We start from the raw sequence: 18372 nt of genomic DNA, 5'->3' as shown, positions 1-18372 counted from the left end.
GCATATTTCTCATTCCTATCATACTCCATTTCAATACTGGGATGAAAATAGCTTGAAAAAAGACATCTAAAAAATATAACTTGGTGTTGAAGCTAAGCCAGGTGTGATGGGTAAGTTGGCAGATGAGGCAGGCTTGGCCATCTTTTTTTTTTTTTTTTCATTATTTTATTCTTTTGCCAGCTGGCTGGTACAAAGATCTTGACGGTGGGGTTACAAGGCTGTGCTCTAACTGTTGTAGTCCTTACTCTAAAGATAAAATGGGACTGTTGAAAATGTGATTATACAGAAGTTTTTAATTACATTCCGCTTTATGTATGATCACAGAGATAGTTCTTTTACATACTTAGAGAAAGATACAGTTTAAGAGTATTATCTCATTTTCTAAAAAACAGCATGAAAGAGCATTCATAGAAAACCGTCTGGTACATTCTCATTTTTTACTGGGTGGGAGTGTAATTGGGGGAACATGGGGTGAGCTTGCAGGAATTTATTTTTACTTTTTTTTTTTTTTAATAAAAGATAACCGGTAAGGGGATCTTAACCCTTGACTTGGTGTTATCAGCACTACACTCTCCTGAGCCACGGGCCAGCCCTTATTTTTACTTTAGATCTGATCTTATAAATTCCCACCAGAGCATCTGACTCAAAGCAACAGAAAAGCAAGCCAAGGCCAGCCCATCCTGGGCTCCTGCCCCCTGCACAGGCAAACTGCAACTGGAACCACTGGATCTGTTCCTCAGCCCACAGCCCCTCTCCAACTTCGCCTTGTCCCTGTCACTCGGGGCTCAGTCCTGGGACACACACACTGCACCAGCATTTTTGAGACAATGAGTTCCCAAGTCTGGATGGGAGTCACGGGTCGTCTGGTCAACCCTCCCCTAGAGCAGAGGACTTAAGTCATTCACCAGGGGGATCAACCTGGCCTCAAACCCCGCCAGACCATAATAGGATTTCCTGTCCTCTTAACACTGTTATATTTAAGTTTCCAATACATGAACTTTTGGGGGACACATGTGACCCATAGCAGTTATAAACAGCAACCCTGTAAAAATAATATCACAAAATGGAGACCTGAGGGAGGAAAATGTGCCACGTGATGATTAATTTTTCCTAAGAGGGAGGCGACAGATGCTGATTAAATTTGAAAAAAATGTTTGAAAACAGTCTCTAAACCCTACATTAAAAAAATAGTGTTTCCTTGTGCCCAGAGGCGGTTCTCAAAGAATGAGGACCCAGCGGGGAAGCAGCTAGAGGCTGTAGCCTTGCCCTTGGGGGCCTCTGGAAGCCCCCCGGGACTTGGGAGTTCAGGGAGAGTGCTGTGTGTTCCCTTCACCTCCTCCTCCAGCAGGGGCAGTGCCAGCGGGCTTAGGGAAGGGCTCAGGTTCCCAGGAATCTCCCTCAGCCCCCAAACCCTCTGGAAAGAACATGGTGGGCTGCCATGCACTCGTCAGGAGCCTCCCTGTACCCACCAACGAACTGCAAGCCCAGCCCTTCCTGAGCACAATCCTGAGGCCCCCACCATTCTCAGCAGGGCGCCTGCCCGGATTTTGGAGGATGGGCTTGGTGCCTGGGAGCCATCAGTCTGGGAAGCTTCCTGAAGGAGGTGAGACTTGGCCAGGGAAGGCAGTGACCGAAGGGCATCCTGGGAGGGCCCCACAAGAGGGGGCCTGAGGCCTCCTGGGAACAGGCCCCTGGAGGGAAGGGTCAGGTAGCTTCAGGAATCTGGCTTTGCAGGGGCCCAGGGGGAGGTCCTATTGTCCCCTTTCAGGCCAAGGACAGTGGGAAGGTGAAACCTCCGGGATCCTGCCTAGTGTCCAGGCAGCTCTGGGGAAGGTCCAGGTGAGGCCTGGTGGGGTGGGGGGCCCCAGGCTGGTGGGGTGGAGCTGGGCCTCAAAGGACCAGAATGCCAGAATGTCTAAAACCTGTCCATGATGGTGTCTAGTGTAAGGACGCTTTTGATTTTTTTCCTGCTTGCAAAAGTATTTATGCTTGATCTAAAAAAAGTACACAATGTTGAAAGTGTAAATCCATGGACGACTAGGCCCCAGAAGTGTGGGAAGGAGTAGAACCTGCTCACAGTTCGCAGACCCACCAGGACACCACACCGTGCGGCGATCAAGGTTAAGGGGACATGCTGGGCACACAGGGGCAGGTGGCAGCACACTCCTCCCTGCCCACTCCGGGAGGCCCCTCAGCTAATCCACTGGCTTCTTTTCCGTCTGCTTCTGCATCTGGAAGAGAACGGGGGTAGGTCAGGCTGGTATCAAAGGAAAACGGAGGGGCTGGTAGAGCTGACCCTGGGTGTCTGGGGTCTACCAGGTGCCTGGACCCCCCACCTGGTGCCCTGGCTCTCTCTCATCCCAGCCAAGGATATTCCAGGGCCAGATGCCTCTCCTGACTGACTTAGAAATAATTGCTGCTGCAGGGACACTGCTCCCAAATCCACTAGCCCAGGGACACCAAGGCTGCTAAAGTCATTTCCAGGAAACTTTGGGCCAAATCTCAGCTGAGCACTAGGAAGTAGACTGCATGGCCTGGGGTGGACCAGAGATGGGGATACCTGTGGACTGACCTATAGAGGGGGTGGCAAGTTGAGGGGGCTGTGGACTGCCCGAGAGCACCTGCCATTTCATCTGAAGAAGGGTGGCTTTGTTGCAGTTCTCACAAAGGCACCATAGCCCCAGTCTGGACAGCTCTAAGCAGTGAGCAGGGGTCTCAGATGCACTGGAAGAGACCCTCAAGATGGCCCTGCCCCACCAAGCGTGGTGAGAAGAACAGGCTCTGAGCCAGAACCCAACCCCTCTGCCCTCTGCAGTGACCAACTGGTGGCCTCAGGGCAGCGAGGTAGCCCCTCTGAGCCCTGCATCTCCTCTCCTCTCCTCAGGTCCTGGGGTCTGCAGGGGCACTCAGAGTAGGACTGACCAGTGGAGGCACTAATAGTGAGAGCCGGGCATACCACAGAGGGGACTCAAAACTCTGGGTGCTGAAGTCCCTCTGACTCCCCAAGCACTACTCCCACTAGGCCAGGGACCCCCAGGAAGGGGATGGAGGTTGAGGGATCCTTTGGGTCCTCTGAGAGCTCCAGGCCTGTGGCCAGGGACACCCTCATCTGTGGTGTGCTGGGGTCTCAGCCTAGGGGAAGCAATGGGGCTAAGACCCCATGACCCCAGGCTACTCACCCCTAAGTTCCTATCAATGAGATGGGATCCCTGGCACCATCCAGCTAACTGATCGAAACCCAAGAGCCCCTCCTCTCCTTGCAACTAGCTGCCAGGCCCAGTAAGCTGACTTACCCAGAGGGGTCACCTGTTCCACCTGCAAATTGAGGCCAGCCACTCTGGCTTTTACTGTCCCCATCTTTTCAGGGTATGGCAGGTCCCACTTCCAGTTCGGAAAAACCCACAGTTTATCTGCTTCTCACCCACTGGGCACTGCCCCCTGGCATTCCCCAGAATTTGCCACCCAAAAGGCATATAGAGGTTCCAACATCACCTGTGCTAAGCCTGTTTGGGACTGGGGGTCTGCTCGGGGCCTCACGTAGATTCTGACAGAGAAATATATACACGAAGACCCCTCCCTACTTGACATGTAAACACATAAACACATATGAACAGACAGGGACAGAAGTAAGCCCATGGACACAGACCCACACAAACATACCCAGAGGACACACAGATAAACCCACCTCCTAGACAAATACATACATAGAGCCACAGACACACAGAGATCAACACAGATGTTCATGCATACAGAGACCGCCTTGGAGTGACGGGACTGGGAGGGGCCGGGTCAGCGTTTCAGATCCGTCTGCTCAGAGGGATGCCCAGGCCTGTGTCCACAACCCGTGCCTCCCACTCCCCTCACATGGTTGCAGGAAGTAGGGGAAAGAGGACCAGGAGGACAGAGGGAGAAGCAGGACTGGCTGTCTGGGGCAGCTCTGAAAGGTACCCGGTTGTCCTGGGGAGGGGCCAGCGCCAGCCCCAGGAGCCTCGCCTGGGTCCAGCCTGCTGCGTTTCTGCTCAGGCTCTTGGGGGGCCGCCTCGATTGCCCGCTGAGCCTCAGGATGGGTCTTGAGGAGGGCCTTGGCAAGAGTGGCGGGGCCGGGCACCCCCAGGGACATGATGCAGTGCACTCCTTTGCGCTTGGCCCCAGCCACTTTGGCACTGTCTTTGGAGGCTGTCAGCAGGACCAGTTTGGAGAACTTCCTGGGCTTCCTGGGGGCTGCTGGGATGACATCTGTGCCCGGCTCAGGGGACGGCTCCTGGCCAGCCTTCATGCTCTTGCCCTCCTGCTCACTGGGCTCAGGAAGGGGCATTCCAGGAGTGATGTCTGTGGTGCTGATAACACCAGGCCACGCTCAGCCCTGGCAGATGGATTTTTTCTCCTGCTCCTCCCTGGCAAGGAACCTGGGAGTCCAGGGGCTCTGTCCTAAGGGAGGAGACAAAATCCATCAGTAGAGGAAGCCCTGGGGTCTAGGGCTCAGAAAATGGATCTGGGATGGAGGTGGGGGCAGATGGGGCTGCCTCGGTGCCCCTGGGCTTAAAGGCTGGGAAGGACCTCATGGAGCTAGGGACCCTGGGCTGGGGCTTCTCCTGGCAGCCTTGGGCACACCACATCCCCATCCAAACCTCTTTCCCTACCTTAACATGTGCACAATAAACGCTTCTCATAGGGGCTGTTGGGGAGACTAATGGACCAATAATGGAGCTGCTACCCATCGAACCTCGCACATGCTGAGCTTTACCCATGCCTTTCCCTTTAACCTTCCAGCGCCCTGTTATGAAAGTTGACCATTCTATTGACCCAGTTTACAGGTGAGGACAGCAAGGCATGCTGTGGTGACTAATAGTCATGGAATGGCAGAGCTGGGAGTGGATCCAGAGCCTATCCCTATAAAACTGGTACACCTTGTCCACCTAGAAACTGGTGCCCCTGAGTGCCAAGCACTTTGGGGACGTGAGCTTAATCAATTGACCCTCCCAGAATACCCACTACCCTTTACCCCATTGTCACAGGGAGTGTGGGCCAGGCATCTGCCAGCACTTTGAAGACCACAGCACTGAAGCTGGCACCAGGAGGTTGGACATACTGGACTCACAACTAGGTCCAGCCCTATCCCAGCCTGGAGGCCTGCAGGCTACCCCACTGGCCAGTTCTCAAACCGACTTTGTGCTGGCACTTCCCCAGTTGGGAAGGGACAGAGATGTGGGGGTGTCAGACAATCCTGCAGTCACCAAGGGTTCCTGACTTCTGGCCTAGATAAACAGAAAGGATGGATTACGGGGCATGAGCTGCAAGGCCACAGCTGGCCTGGAGACTGGGGCCTGGGGCCTTGGGCCTGGGGCACTGCAGCACCAGTGTGGGGTAGTCTTTTTGCCTTTAGGGGAGTGATTGGGTGGTGGGGGTCTTTCCCAGTCTACAGTATGAGTCCAGAAATAACAGTGTGGGCAGAGATCAGCCCACTGTCAGGACCCAGCCAGGAGCAAGGCCCATAGATGCCTAATTTTCCCCTCGGGCCTGTTTCCCCAAGCCAGCTTTGAAGTTCTCTCTTTCCTTTGACCCCCCACTTGAGGGGGTCCAGGCCCAGCATCCCAGAGTTTTCCAAGACCCCATGGTCCACGAAAGGAGCCCGGCATGCAAGGCTGATGGGGGCTTGAGGTGTCTTGTCCCCTGAGAGTCCCCCTCTGCAGTCCCCGACCACTAAAGAAAAGCAGAGACGTTCTCAGACGTGATGCCCCCACTCCAGAGCCACTTTCTCGAGGGGGTGGGCACTCAAAGAAACGCAGCCTGCTAACGAGTCACCTGACAGTAGGGCACGGTAGGGATTGGTGGCGCGTTATCTGTCCTGCCCTGGGACAAGTCAACCCCTGCTCTTCCCGTGCGGTCCTTCTTGTTCCTGCCCATCCCACCCCATAGGGCAACGTAGCAGTGCCGGGGACCTACAGACCTGTTGACCTCCCATGGCTAAGATGCCGCGGGTGCCTCCCGGGTGGGAAAGTGTTACGACGGGAAGCCCCACCTACAGGACACCCCGCCCTTGTGCGCTGATTGGTCCCTCCGCCGGCAGCCCGCCCCTCCGGTTCCCTCGTCCCATTGTCTGGGATAAATGAAACTGTCTGGGGAAGAGTGCGCGTGGCTGGTCCCCCAACCCCGCGTCCTCCCCGGGACCCCAAGCGTCTCCCGCCGTCTCGGCTTCACCACCGTAGCGCTCCCGGACTCCAAAAATGAAGCGGCTTCCTGCCCACACAGCATGCAAATTCGAAACTAGCAGGGACCTGACAACCAGCCAGTCCCGCCCAGCCACCTCCAGGCCGGGGGACGGACAACCCCCACACTCGGGCTGGATCGGAGAGTGAGCGCCTCCTTCAGTTTTCCGCCCTGTCTCTCCCTAGTCCCGGCCCTGCTGCCAGGCCAACTCTGAGCTGTGAAAATGGTCTCAGAATGATAGCATGCCCCATCACAAATTAAGTGTTCAAACCCCAAAGTAAAGGATAAAACGGACCCAAGCTATTGACTAATTGTCCAAAGAGAAAAGTCAAGAAAATAAAAGATAACCTCATTAAACTCGAACAAGAAACAAGGCTGGCTAGTTAGCTCAGCTGGTTAGAGTAACGTGCTGCTAACATCAAGGTCACGGGTTCGGATCCCTGTGCCTGCCACCAAAAAAGAAAAAAAAAAAAGAAAGAAAGAAACAAGTCCCGCAATACATACACTGGGCTCCAAAAATCCGAGGACCGGCCCATGGCTCACTTGGGAGAGTGTGGTGCTGATAACACCAAGGCCACAGGTTCGGATCCCTATATAGGGATGGCCGGTTAGCTCACTTGGGAGAGCGTGATGCTGACAACACCAAGTCAAGGGTTAAGATCCGTGCCGGCCCGTGGCTCACTCGGAACAGTGCGGTGCTGATAACACCAAGGCCCCAGGTTCGGATCCCATATAAGGATGGCCGGTTCGCTCACTGGCTGAGCGTGGTGCTGACAACACCAAGTCAAGGGTTAAGATCCGTGCCGGCCCGTGGCTCACTCAGAACAGTGCGGTGCTGATAACACCAAGGCCCCAGGTTCGGATCCCATATAAGGATGGCCGGTTCGCTCACTGGCTGAGCGTGGTGCTGACAACACCAAGTCAAGGGTTAAGATCCCCTTACTGGTCATCTTTAAAAAAAAAAAAAATAGTGATAATTTCTTAGTTTTGACAAATATAAACCGAGGAGAGGCTGGGTGGAGAATCTATGGTGAGCCTGTACTGTCTTTGTGACTTTTCTGTAAAGCTGAAATCATTCCAAAATAAAATGTTTGGGTTTTTTTTTAAGAAAAGGTAAGTAGTCAACTGCATTAATCTGACTCAACGCATCAACTGTGTCATCACAGAAAAACCAGCTTAAGCAACTTTCATCAGTAGTTCTTTTTAAATTTTTTTCCTTGTCTTTTCAAGTGCTTTTTCTTTATCTTTCTTTCTTTTTTTTTAAAGTGCTTTTTCTTTAAAAGATTAAGACAGATTGAAGAATGCATCTTACACACATACACACACACGTCAATTTGGGCACAATGACCTGGATGAAGGTCACTTGGTGGGAACAATTTCATGCGTCATTGTCATGTGTTCTGGAAGAACACAAGTGATACTTTTCTGAAGACCAAATTTAAGGTAATCATAATGTTTAAGACCTAAGCTTTCAAAGTGACAAATATTTCTACAAGTATTCCCTTGCACACCACTTAGGTAATGTAAAAACAGAGTGGCTAAAATGACTTTTTAACTGGCCAGTGCTGGGCTGGCCAGTTAACTCAGTTGGTCAGAGCATGGTGCTGATAACACCAAGGTCTAGGGTTCAAACCTGTACCGACCAATTACTAAAAAACAAACAAAAAGACCACATATTATATGATTCCATTTATATGAAATGACCTATAGAGTAGGAAAATCTATAGAGACAGAAAGTAGATTTGCAAAAGTCTTGGGATGGGGGTAGGGAAGGGGAGAATGAGGGGGGTAGGGAAGTGACTGCTAGTGGGTATGGGGTTTCTGGGGTAATAAAAATGTTCTAAAATTGACTGTGGTGATGGTCACACAACTTCATGACTACACTAAAAGCCACTGAATTGTATACTTTCAGTGGGTGAGTTGCATGGTATATCAATGATCTCAATAAAGCTGTTAAATATTCAGAAAAAGGCAAATGAACTCTATAACCAGTGGTTCTCTAACTTCAGTAGACCTAAGACTCACCCAGGGTTCTTGCTAAAAATGCACAAAAAATATGGACTACTCCACTGCAGACTTCTGACTTAGAGGGTCTGGAGAGGGACCAAAGAGTCTACATTTTTAACCAGTACCCCACATGATTCTGATACTTTGAGAAACACTGATGTTGCTATGTGCCCTCTATATGAGGAGTCTGCAATTTCTATTTCATAGGTTGAACTCTTCTTCAGCCACTCCACGAACATGTCCTAGGTAGCTTCAGGCTGGATCAGTCTCTTTTCTGGATTCATCCCTAAACTCCTACCAAGTTGGGAAGCAGCTGTTTTAAGATATACAGTCAGTCCCTAATGTACATATTTTGAAAATTAAATTTTCACTCATTAAAGTTTCATTGAATAGACTTACAAAAAGTGAAGCAGAAATGAATTAAAAAGATCAAAGTCTAGGGCCGGCCCATGGCTCACTCAGGAGAGTGTGGTGCTGATAACGCCAAGGCCATGGGTTCGGATCCCTATATAGGGATGGCTGGTTAGCTCACTTGGGAGAGCATGTGCTGACAACACCAAGTCAAGGGTTAAGATCCCCTTACTGGTCATCTTTAAAAAAAAAAAAGATCAGTCTTAACAGTCACCTTACTTCACTCACTTTACACCCTCCCCCCAACTCTGCAAGCTGGTCATCTGATATTGCTATGGGTCTCCAGCCACCCACTTATCCTAACCAGGTGTCACAACAAAGGAGACCCAGAAGGGGAAAGATGGCTCAATGTAAACCCAAGACCCAAGATAACACAGTGTCAGGAACTACAGTGTCTCTCACCCATCATCAGGTCTGTGGGAGGCAGAATCATAGCACCCCAAAGATGCCCAAGTCCTAATCCTTGCAACTTGTGAATATGTTACCTATTTGGCAAAGGGGAATTAAGGTTGCAAATATAATAAAGTTGTTCACCAGGAGATTATCCTGGTGGATCCAATGTAATCACTGGGGTCCTTAAAAGTGGAAGAGGGAGACAGAAGAGAGTGAGAGAGAGATGGAATGATGGAACCAGGGTCCAAGAGATGAAATGTTGTTGGCTTTGAAGATGGAGGAAGGGGCCATAAGCCAAGAAATGTGGGTGGCCTCTAGAAGATGGAAAAGGTAAGAAAACAGATTCTCTCCTAGAGCTTCCAGGAACCAGTCCTGTCCACAGATACATGCTGCCCATACCTAGATTTTAACCCAGTGAGACCCATGTCAGACTTCTGGCCTCTGGAACTGTAAAATAACAAAAGCTGTGTTGTTTTAAGTCACTAAGTTTGTGGTAATTTATTAAGGCAGAAATAGAAAACTAATACAAGGTCCAATCCCTTATGTATGAGTTTCTGGAAGCCAGGAACCTTGCCCGGTGCCTTACTGTGGACCAACAACAGAATTACCTTCATACATGTGGCCATCAACATCCACCAACAGCTGTGTCCTCAGCCACAAGGACAAATCCCTCACACTCTCCAGGCTAGTTTCATCTGTATGATGGTGAATTTAGCAGAGATTGTTAACAGCAGATAGGCAAAGGTCTTTGTTTGCAAGTTTCTGGGTGATACTGACAGCTGCTCCCCAGTAATCACTGTCCCATGCGGTCCATGGAGGGCTGTGATAGCACCGTTGACCGGATGATGGGACACTTGGGTGTACGGTACATATCCTTACAGGAATATTTTTAAAAACAGCAGTGACCCAAAAAAAGGTCAATAACTGCTACTCTATAGTATGCAGGGCAGAGCTTCCCCAAAATGAAAATTTCAGTAACGGCAGGACCGGCCCGTGGCTCACTAGGGAGAGTGTGGTGGTGATAACGCCAAGACCCCGGGTTCGGATCCTGTACAGGGATGGCCGGTTAGTTCACACTGGTTGAGCGTGGTGCTGACACTACCAAGCCAACGGTTAAGATCCCCTTACCGGTCATGTTTTAAAAAGAAAAAAAAAAAAAAAAAAAAAAAAAATTTCAGTAATGGCAACTCCTTCCCTAATCACCACGACTCAGAATATTTCACCCTTCCTTTACCCAATGTAACTGCCTTCAAACGCTGTCTGTGCTGCGTCCAAATGGCCCAGCTCCCCGCTCCTCTCCTATCAGGACCGCACCCCTGACTAAGCCTCAGAGTGTCTTCTCCGGCCCAATATCTCACGCCTCCAACTGGCTGCCTTCCCCGCAGCGACTTCCAGAGCTGCAAAGAAGGCACAGACTGGGGGTGGGTGCAGGATGGGGGCAGGGAAAGGGGGCGAATGTGGGTCTCCCTCATTTGGGAGTGTCAGGGATCATCTAGGAGCCGGGTGGGGTGAGGAAAGGAGGAGCGAGGAGAAAGGAGAAGAATCGCGGATGACCCCAAGGAGGAGGTCTGAGCGCAGGGACGCAGAGCCGGGGACCCGGGCCCCAGCACCAGCAGCCCTTGGGGCCCCCGTGAGAGCAGGGCCGGGGCCGCGACCCTCCCCACCCGCTGGGGCCCGTCCTCACCGACGGCAGCGGGGCCCTCCCTCTCCGGCGACAGAGCTGCAGCGGGTCCCTCAGCCTCGGTGCCGGGGACCCAGCCTGTGCTCGGGCCGTCACCTCAGGCTGGGGTCACGTCGCGAGCATGCGCAGCAAGGCCAAGGGCCCATTCCTTGGGCGAACAACTCTTCTCCGGGTTTTCCCTAGCGGTGTCGAGCCGCCGCCTTCCCAATCGGCGCGTGGGGGCGTGGCCAAGAGTGTGAGGAGGCGGGACCATCTCCGGATTGGGGGTTGTCACCCGAGGGCAGAGCGTCGGCGGGATCCGCGCCCATTCGGGTCCTGGGCGGGGCTCTCACAGTACAAGGGGCTGAGTTTAGCTGACACACCCAGACTTTCCCCCGGATTTGACTCCGGCTCCTTGCGGAAGAAGCTGTAGCATTTGTTTAAAGGCCTTATTTTCTCCCATCGCTTTACTGAGCCAGCGGAGAAAAGGTCTCTTCACTCATTGAAGTCACTGGTTTCTAGTCAGCCCAGCTTCCCTCGCCATTGGCTGGTACAGCTCTCGCTCATTGGTCCAGACCTTGCCAATGGTTAGTCCATCCGTCACCTATTGACCCAACCATCGCCCATTGGTCCAGCCCGCCATAAGTTCAGCCCCCGCCATTGGTCTTCCTCTGGCCATTGGTTTAGCCGTCGTTATTGGTCCAGCCCTCGCCCATTGGTCCTGCCCTCGCCATTGGTCCAGCCCTCGCCCATTGATCCTGCCCTGGCTCAGCGGAACCCTGGCTTCCGGCTGTGTGTCCTCGCCGTGCGCAGAGCGGCGATGTTGCTGCTTCTAGAAAGCTCCATGCTCCCTGGCTCCATGCCATCCCCTGCCTCCCCCCTCTCGCCTTAAAGCTGTCGCTGAACGTGCCACTGGGCTCGGAGCGGGCCCGGTCAAGGTCTCAATGCCTGCTACTGCTGGGGGCCTCCCGCAGTAGCATCACGTGCGGGTGTCAGGAGGGCCCGCTCCCGTCCAGAAAGGCTCCTCCTCGCTCTGGAGACCCCTCGGCCCCACCCTGGGCCCGACCTCCGTTGGCTCCCTCTGCCCGCCTCCGTTCGTTTCTTCCGGGTTACGTCATTTCCTGTGCATTCTCCAGTGTACCGCTGTCAATCATTCACAGACTCTGGATGTTTCTTTTATTACGTTCTAAATATTTTTGTTTATAAGCCTCTCTGATGTCAACGATTTCTTGGAATTCCTCAAAGGAGGCAAATATTTTAAAAGTCTTTTTAAACACGTTGCCAAATTATTTCTAAGGATGTGCACAAGTGTGGGGTCGTGGTGCTGACACCACGAAGTCAAGGGTTAAGATCCCCTTACCAGTCATCTTTAAAAAAATAAAATAAAGGGGCCGGCCCGTGGCTCACTCGGTAGAGTGCGGTGCTAATAACACCAAGGCCCCAGGTTCGGATCCCACATAGGGATGGCCGGTTCGCTCACTGGCTGAGCGTGGTGCTGACAACACCAAGTCAAGGGTTAAGATCCCCTTACCGGTCATCTTTAAAAATAAATAAATAAATAAAATAAAAATAAAATAAAATAAAATAAAATCCCTTTAAATTCATAATTATTGGGGCCGGCCAGTGGCTCACTTGGGAGAGTGCAGTGCTGATAACACCAAGGCCATGGGTTCGGATCCTATATAGGGATGGCCAGTTCACTCACTGGCTGATTGTGGTGCTGACAACACCAAGCCAAGGGTTAAGATCCCCTTACCGGTCATCTTTTACAATAAATAAATAAATAAATTCTTAATTATTGAACCTTTTGTTATGTGGGTTACATCTACCAATATTTACCATATAGAAATTTATTTATTTATTTTTGTGGCTGGCCTGTAGGGAGATCCAAACCCCTGACCTTGGTACTAGACAGTGTTCTAGCCAACTGAGCTAACCAGCCAGCCCTAGAATTTAAACTGAGAAATTAAAAAATGTATTTATTAAAAACTCCCGCTGCGGGTTCGGATCCTATATAGGGATGACCGGTGCGTTCACAGCGCTCACTGGCTGAGCGCGGTGCGGCCGGTCTCAAAAAAAAAAAAAGGAAAAAAAAAAAAAAAAAAAAAACTCAGCTGGCTGATCAGCTTAGTTGTAACACCAAGATCAAGGGTTCAGATCCCCATACTGGCCAGCTGCCAAAAAAATAAAATAAGAAATATGAAAATGGCAATAATAAATTCACTGCATAACTATCATCAAACCAAAAAGATTCAGTGAGTGGCAGTATTTACACTTTAAAAGATCTCTTTAATGTCTGACTTAAGGGAATACAGCTGGATTCTCCTGTCTGCCTCTGCATTCGTTCTTGTGATATATTCTTTGGGTTGAGCTACATGAATAAAATCCAGGTCTGGCAGGTTATCTCAGTTGGTTAGGGTGTGGTACGGATAAAACCAATGTCCAGGGTTCAATCCCTGTAGGGGCCAGCTACCAAGAAACAAACAAAACAAAAAGAAAGTAAATCCAGCCTCACACAGATAAGTACTTGGAAAAGGGAGGTATATTTTAACAAGTGTAGTGGATTGAATTATGTCCCCCCAAAACTCACTGAATCTTGAATTGTGCCCCCCAAGTTTTATGTTTTAGAAACTTGACCAACTGTTCAAGTTGACTTGACTAACTGTTCAACTGTTAATGTTGAAAGGGTGGGAAATCTTCTTATGGTAATTGAAACCTTGGTGATTACTACAAGTAATTTAAGGTGGAGACTTAAAGACATGATTAGATTGTAGGACCATGCTCTAGTGAATGGATTAATAATGGTGGTCAGGGGCGTGGTTCTGAGGACTTTTTTGTTTTTTTTTTAAAGATGACCGGTAAGGGGATCTTAACCCTTGACTTGGTGTTGTCAGCACCACGCTCAGCCAGTGAGCGAACCAGCCATCCCTATATGGGATCCGAACCCGTGGCCTTGGTGTTATCAGCACCGCACTCTCCCGAGTGAGCCACGGGCCGGCCCCTGAGGACTTTAAAACATGAGAGTCTCACTCTCTTTCTGCTCTCTCTGCTCTGCCATTTTGTAATGTGATATCCTGCCGTCACTGTCGCCACCAGCAAGACTCTCACCAGATGTGTTTGTTCCCTGAACTTTGGACTTCCCCCGTCTCAGAAACTGTTAAGTAATAAGTTCCATTTTCTTTATAAATTACCCAGTTCCGTGTATTTTGTTACAGAATAATAAATAGCCTTTTCAGATAATTGTGGACATTCTTTGATACTACAACTCCACAAGTGGTAAAGATTAGTTGCAATGTGGAATCTGAAATGACATCAGTACACTTTTGTATTGTATAATTTTAAAATCCATTGGTCTATTTTGTACTTTGAAAGGATCTTTTACCCACAAGAGGTTTTGTAATCTGATGTGTGGATCTATATTGGGCATTGGCTAATACAGATGTTATGAATGTTGACATATTTTCCTACACAATGTAAAAAACATAACATTCATTAACATCGCCACCAATCTCATCACAGAAGTCTTGAAGGACTGGGAAGCTGTGAAACTAAGTGGCAAATACAAGTTTTCCTAAACTTTAATATTTGCTTGAAAGCTAGAATTTTATCACTGGCAGCAAATACTGTCAGTTGTTTTTCTTGAAGCAACAGACTCCCGTTTTTTATTCTTGAGAAAATGTGTGAAATACCCACATCTAAATAGCCATCGTTAGGGCTGGCCCGTGGCTCACTTGGGAAAGTGTGGTGCTGATAACACCAAGGCCACGGGTTCGGATCCCTATATAGGGATGGCTGGTTTGCTCACTTGGGAGAGCGTGGTGTGACAACACCAATTCAGGGGTTAAGATCCTCTTACAGGTCATCTTTAAAAAATAAAATAAAATAAATAGCCACGGTCTCTGTCAGTGTTCCATGAAAAAAGTAGCTAGTTAGTGTCATAATTTAAATAATGCACACACCCTTTCCCTAGAGACCATGGACATGACATTTATGTCAATGTCCTATTTCCCATTTTAACTAACAAAATATCAAAAAGACGTAAACTCAAGGGCCAAGATTTCATTTTGTATTACTTCATTAAGGATTTTCTTAAGTGAAGGTGGCTTTCGGCCACTAGCGTGTGAAGAATATCATGCAATTTGGTGTCACTGCCCTGATTCAAGCTAAGAGCTGCCATTGCTTTTGCGTCGTCCGCGCAAATGTCAGCATAGTGGGCAAGGTAAACAATCTCTCAGGATAACCATGAAAATCATCTCAGGCCTCCCAAAAGGCTCTTGGTAACCCCCAGGGACACCAGACCACACTCTGACACCTGCTGCCTTGTCCGTTTTTCTATTGGTTGCTTGTCTTTTTTTATTGAATTAAGATTAATCCTAGCATTCCCTGTATAATGGAAATATGATCATTCCTGTTTATGGGGAGGGGGATTAGGGAGATTGCTGTATGTGTTTATAGGAGTGTCTTAGTCCACTTGTGCCGCTGTAACAGAATACCACAAATTGGCTCATTTATAAACAATAGAAATTTATTTCTCACAGTCTAGAGGCTGGGAAGTTCAAGATCAAGGTACCAGTGGGTTTTGTGTCTGGTGAGGCTGTTCTCTGCTTCCAAGGTGGCCCCTTTTTGCTTCATCCTCTGGAAGGGATGAAGGCTGTATCCTCACCTGGCAGAAATGATGGAAAGCATCCCTCTTATTTTTCATTTTTATTTTTTTTGTTGGCTGGCCATCAGTCCCTTTCATATGGGCCCTAATCCTATCCATGAAGGCTCTGCCCACGTGACTTAGTCACCTACTAAAGGCCTCACCTCTTAATACTATCACATTGGCGATTAAGTTTTTTCTGTTTGGGCCGGCCCGGTGGCGCACTCGGTAGAGTGTGGCGCTTGGGAGCGCGGCGGCACTCCCGCGGAGGGTTCGGATCCCATATAGAGACCGGTCTGCTCACTGGTTGAGCGCGGTGCGGGCGCGACACCGAGGGTTGCGATCCCATTACCGGTCACGAAAAAAGACAAAAAAAAAGGAAAAAAAAAAAAAAGTTTTTTCTGTTTGTTTTTTAAAAGATGACAGGTAAGGGAATCTTAACCCTTGACTTGGTGTTATCAACACCACACTCTCCCAAGTGAGCCACAGGCCGGCCCTGTGATTAAGTTTTAATATATGAATTCTGGGGACACATTCACACCACAATGATTGTGTTTATACAATTGATCTAATGATTTTTTCCAATTTGGGTTGCTCCCTTTTTTTTTTTTTTTAATCCTTAGTAAGTTCTCCCCAAACTGACTTATATAAATATTTAATATTTGCCTTTACATTTTCCTAGTGTTTTGATAATTTTACATTTTCCATTTGATTTTCTAACCCTTTGGAATTTATTTATTCAGCAAATATGTGTCCAGTGGCTACACTGTGAACTAGGAACTTCAGTGAACTAAACAAAGATCCCACCCTTCAGAAGCTTACATTCTAGACTGTATTAGTCCATTGATGTTGCTTATAACAAAATACCTGAAACTGGGTTATTTATAAAGAAAAATGACATTTATTGCTTATAGTTTCTGAGGCTGGGAAGTCCAAGGTCCATGTAGTGGTACATTGCAAGATGGTGGAAGCAGAGAGAGCAGAGAGAGAAAGACAAACTCTCCTCTTCTTTTAAAGCCCTCAGAACCACACCCCTGACCACCATTTTTAATCCATTTACTACTGCATGGTCCTACAATCCAATCACCTCTTCAAGACTCTACCTTTCAATTACCATAATAGGATTTGCCACTCTCTTAACAGTCACAGTGGGGGCCAAGTTTCCTTTTTTTTTTTTTTATAAAGATGACCGGTAAGGGGATCTTAACCCTTGGCTTGGTGTTGTCAGCACCACACTCAGCCAATGAGCTAACCGGCCATCCCTATACAGGATCTGAACCCATGGCCTTGGTGATATCAGCACCACACTCTCCCAAGTGAGCCACGGGCCGGGCCCCCAGGTTTCTAATACATAAAATTTGGGGGACACATTTTAAGCTTCAGGGAGTTTTGGGGGGATACAATTCAATCCACTACATAGGGGCAGTGGAGGACATATAATAAAAATAGATATAATGAGAAGTTAAGCGGTAGAAATTGTTTAAGGGTAAGTTCCATCTGAGCAAACTTTTGGGATAATGGACATGTTCCAAATCTTCATTGGGTTGGTGGTTACACATGGCAAAACACATCCAAATGTACATTTCAAAATGGAGAATTTGATTCTATGTCAATTGTTTATTTCAACGAAGTTGATTTTGTAAAAAGTGAGTGTTATGTGAGCCGGCCCAGTGGCGCACTGGAAAGTGCGCCGCTTGAGAGTGCGGTGGTGCTCCCGCCGAGGGTTCGGATCCCATGTGGAGACTGGTTCCTGCTCACTGGCTGAGCGTGGTGCGGGCGTGACACCGAGGGTTGCGATCCCGTTGCCGGTCAGTAAAAAAAAAAGACAAAAAAGGAAAAAAAAAAAAAAAAGTGAGTGTTATGTAAAAAAAAGGAAACAGGGAAAGAATATCAAATAGGGGCCTGAAGGCCGGCCCGTGGCTCACTCAGAGTGCGGTGCTGATAACACCAAGGCCGGTTCGGATCCTATATAGGGATGGCCGGTTTGTTCACTGGCTGAGCGTGGTGCTGACAACACCAAGCCAAGGGTTGAGATCCCCTTACCGGTCATCTTTTAAAAAAAAATAAAAATAAAAATAAATAAATAAATAAAGCTGAGCGTGGGGCTGACAAATAGGGGCCTGCAATTAATGGTGCAATTGATTTTGGAAGTTGGGGTGGAGTGTGGATCTCACATTCTTTCCATAGCTGGCCATCTGCAAAGTTGTTGCTGGGGATCCCAGCATGGCCCAATCACCCACTTCCCACTCCTGCAGAAAGCATCTTAGAGGCCATGCATAGTCCTTAAAGAGCCTACGTAGCCGTCAGGCAGGTCTGCAGCATGGGACAGACTGCTGGGCCAGAAGGGTGGGCACTCCTGGTGGCGCTCCCAGCCTGGGTACTGGGGAGTGGTCATATTAGTCGGTTTTCTGTTGCTGATAACAGAATACCTGAAACTGGGTAATTTATAGGAAAACAAGATTTATTTTTTACAGTTCTGGGGCTAGGAAGTCCATGGTCCAGGGGCACATCCAGTAAGGGCCTTCTTGGTGGTGGCCCTGTGCAGAGTCCTGTGGCAATGCTGGGAATTACGTGGCAAGGAGGGCAAGAGCACTTTCATGTGCTCTCCTTATAAAGTCACCAGTCTTCACCCATGATAACCCATTAAACCATTAACCCATTACTCCATGAATGGATCAATCCATTCGGGAAGGCATAGTCCTCAGGATGCAATTACCTCTTAAAGGCCCCACCTTCCAAATACTATGATCGGAATTTCCCACCCTCTTAACAGTGTTATAATGGGGATCAAGTTCCATGAACTTCTGGGGGACACATTTAACCCATAGCAGCGGTGATGGTTGCACAACCTAGTGAATATATTAAAAGCTAGGGCCGGCCCGTGGCTCACTCGGGACAGTGCGGTGCTGATAACACCAAGGCCCCAGGTTCGGATCCCAAATAGGGATGGCAGGTTAGATCACTGGGTGAGCGTGGTGCTACCAACACCAAATCAAGGGTTAAGATCCCCTTACTGGTCATCTTTAAAAAAAAAAAAAAAAAAAAAATATAT

The 18372-nt window shown here is 48.9% G+C and overlaps 1 protein-coding gene and 1 long non-coding RNA gene across 4 annotated transcripts in view; one reads left to right on the top strand and one right to left on the bottom strand.

Moving 5' to 3' along the window:
• Positions 1-273: 273 nt before the first annotated feature.
• On the bottom strand, positions 274-10785 carry FLYWCH2 (FLYWCH family member 2). 2 transcript variants are annotated; one of them, XM_008566279.1, is made up of 3 exons: positions 10703-10785; positions 3949-4428; positions 274-2231 (listed from the first exon to the last, which is right to left on the bottom strand). In XM_008566279.1, the coding sequence occupies exons 2-3, from the start codon at positions 4313-4315 to the stop codon at positions 2122-2124; spliced, it is 477 nt and encodes a 158-aa protein (XP_008564501.1). In that variant the 5' UTR covers positions 4316-4428; positions 10703-10785; the 3' UTR covers positions 274-2121. The 2 variants fall into 2 exon arrangements, with proteins under 2 accessions (XP_008564501.1, XP_008564502.1); XM_008566280.1 differs by having other exon boundaries at positions 3994-4428.
• Positions 10786-10936: 151 nt separating this feature from the next.
• The window catches only part of LOC103585351, a 13890-nt gene continuing 6454 nt past the window's right edge, over positions 10937-18372 (top strand). For both annotated transcript variants that reach the window (XR_550072.1, XR_550071.1), the window contains exon 1: positions 10937-11032. This is a non-coding gene — a long non-coding RNA (uncharacterized LOC103585351). The remainder of the gene's footprint in view (positions 11033-18372) is intronic.

Source organism: Galeopterus variegatus, unplaced genomic scaffold (genome assembly GCF_000696425.1).
Source record: "Galeopterus variegatus unplaced genomic scaffold, G_variegatus-3.0.2 Scaffold233, whole genome shotgun sequence".
Classification (NCBI taxonomy): Eukaryota; Metazoa; Chordata; class Mammalia; order Dermoptera; family Cynocephalidae; genus Galeopterus; species Galeopterus variegatus.
The sequence above is the reverse complement of the archived record's forward strand: the minus strand, read 5'-3'. Positions and strand labels throughout refer to the sequence as shown.

Bases quoted from the DNA above. Each gene is read 5' to 3' on its own strand.
- FLYWCH2 (XM_008566279.1), bottom strand. From the start codon at position 4,315: ATGCCCCTTCCTGAGCCCAGTGAGCAGGAGGGCAAGAGCATGAAGGCT. The intron at 2,232-3,948 runs GTACCTTTCAGA...GTTCTCTTCCAG, and splicing joins CCCCTCCCCAGGACAACCGG to ATGCAGAAGCAGACGGAAAA.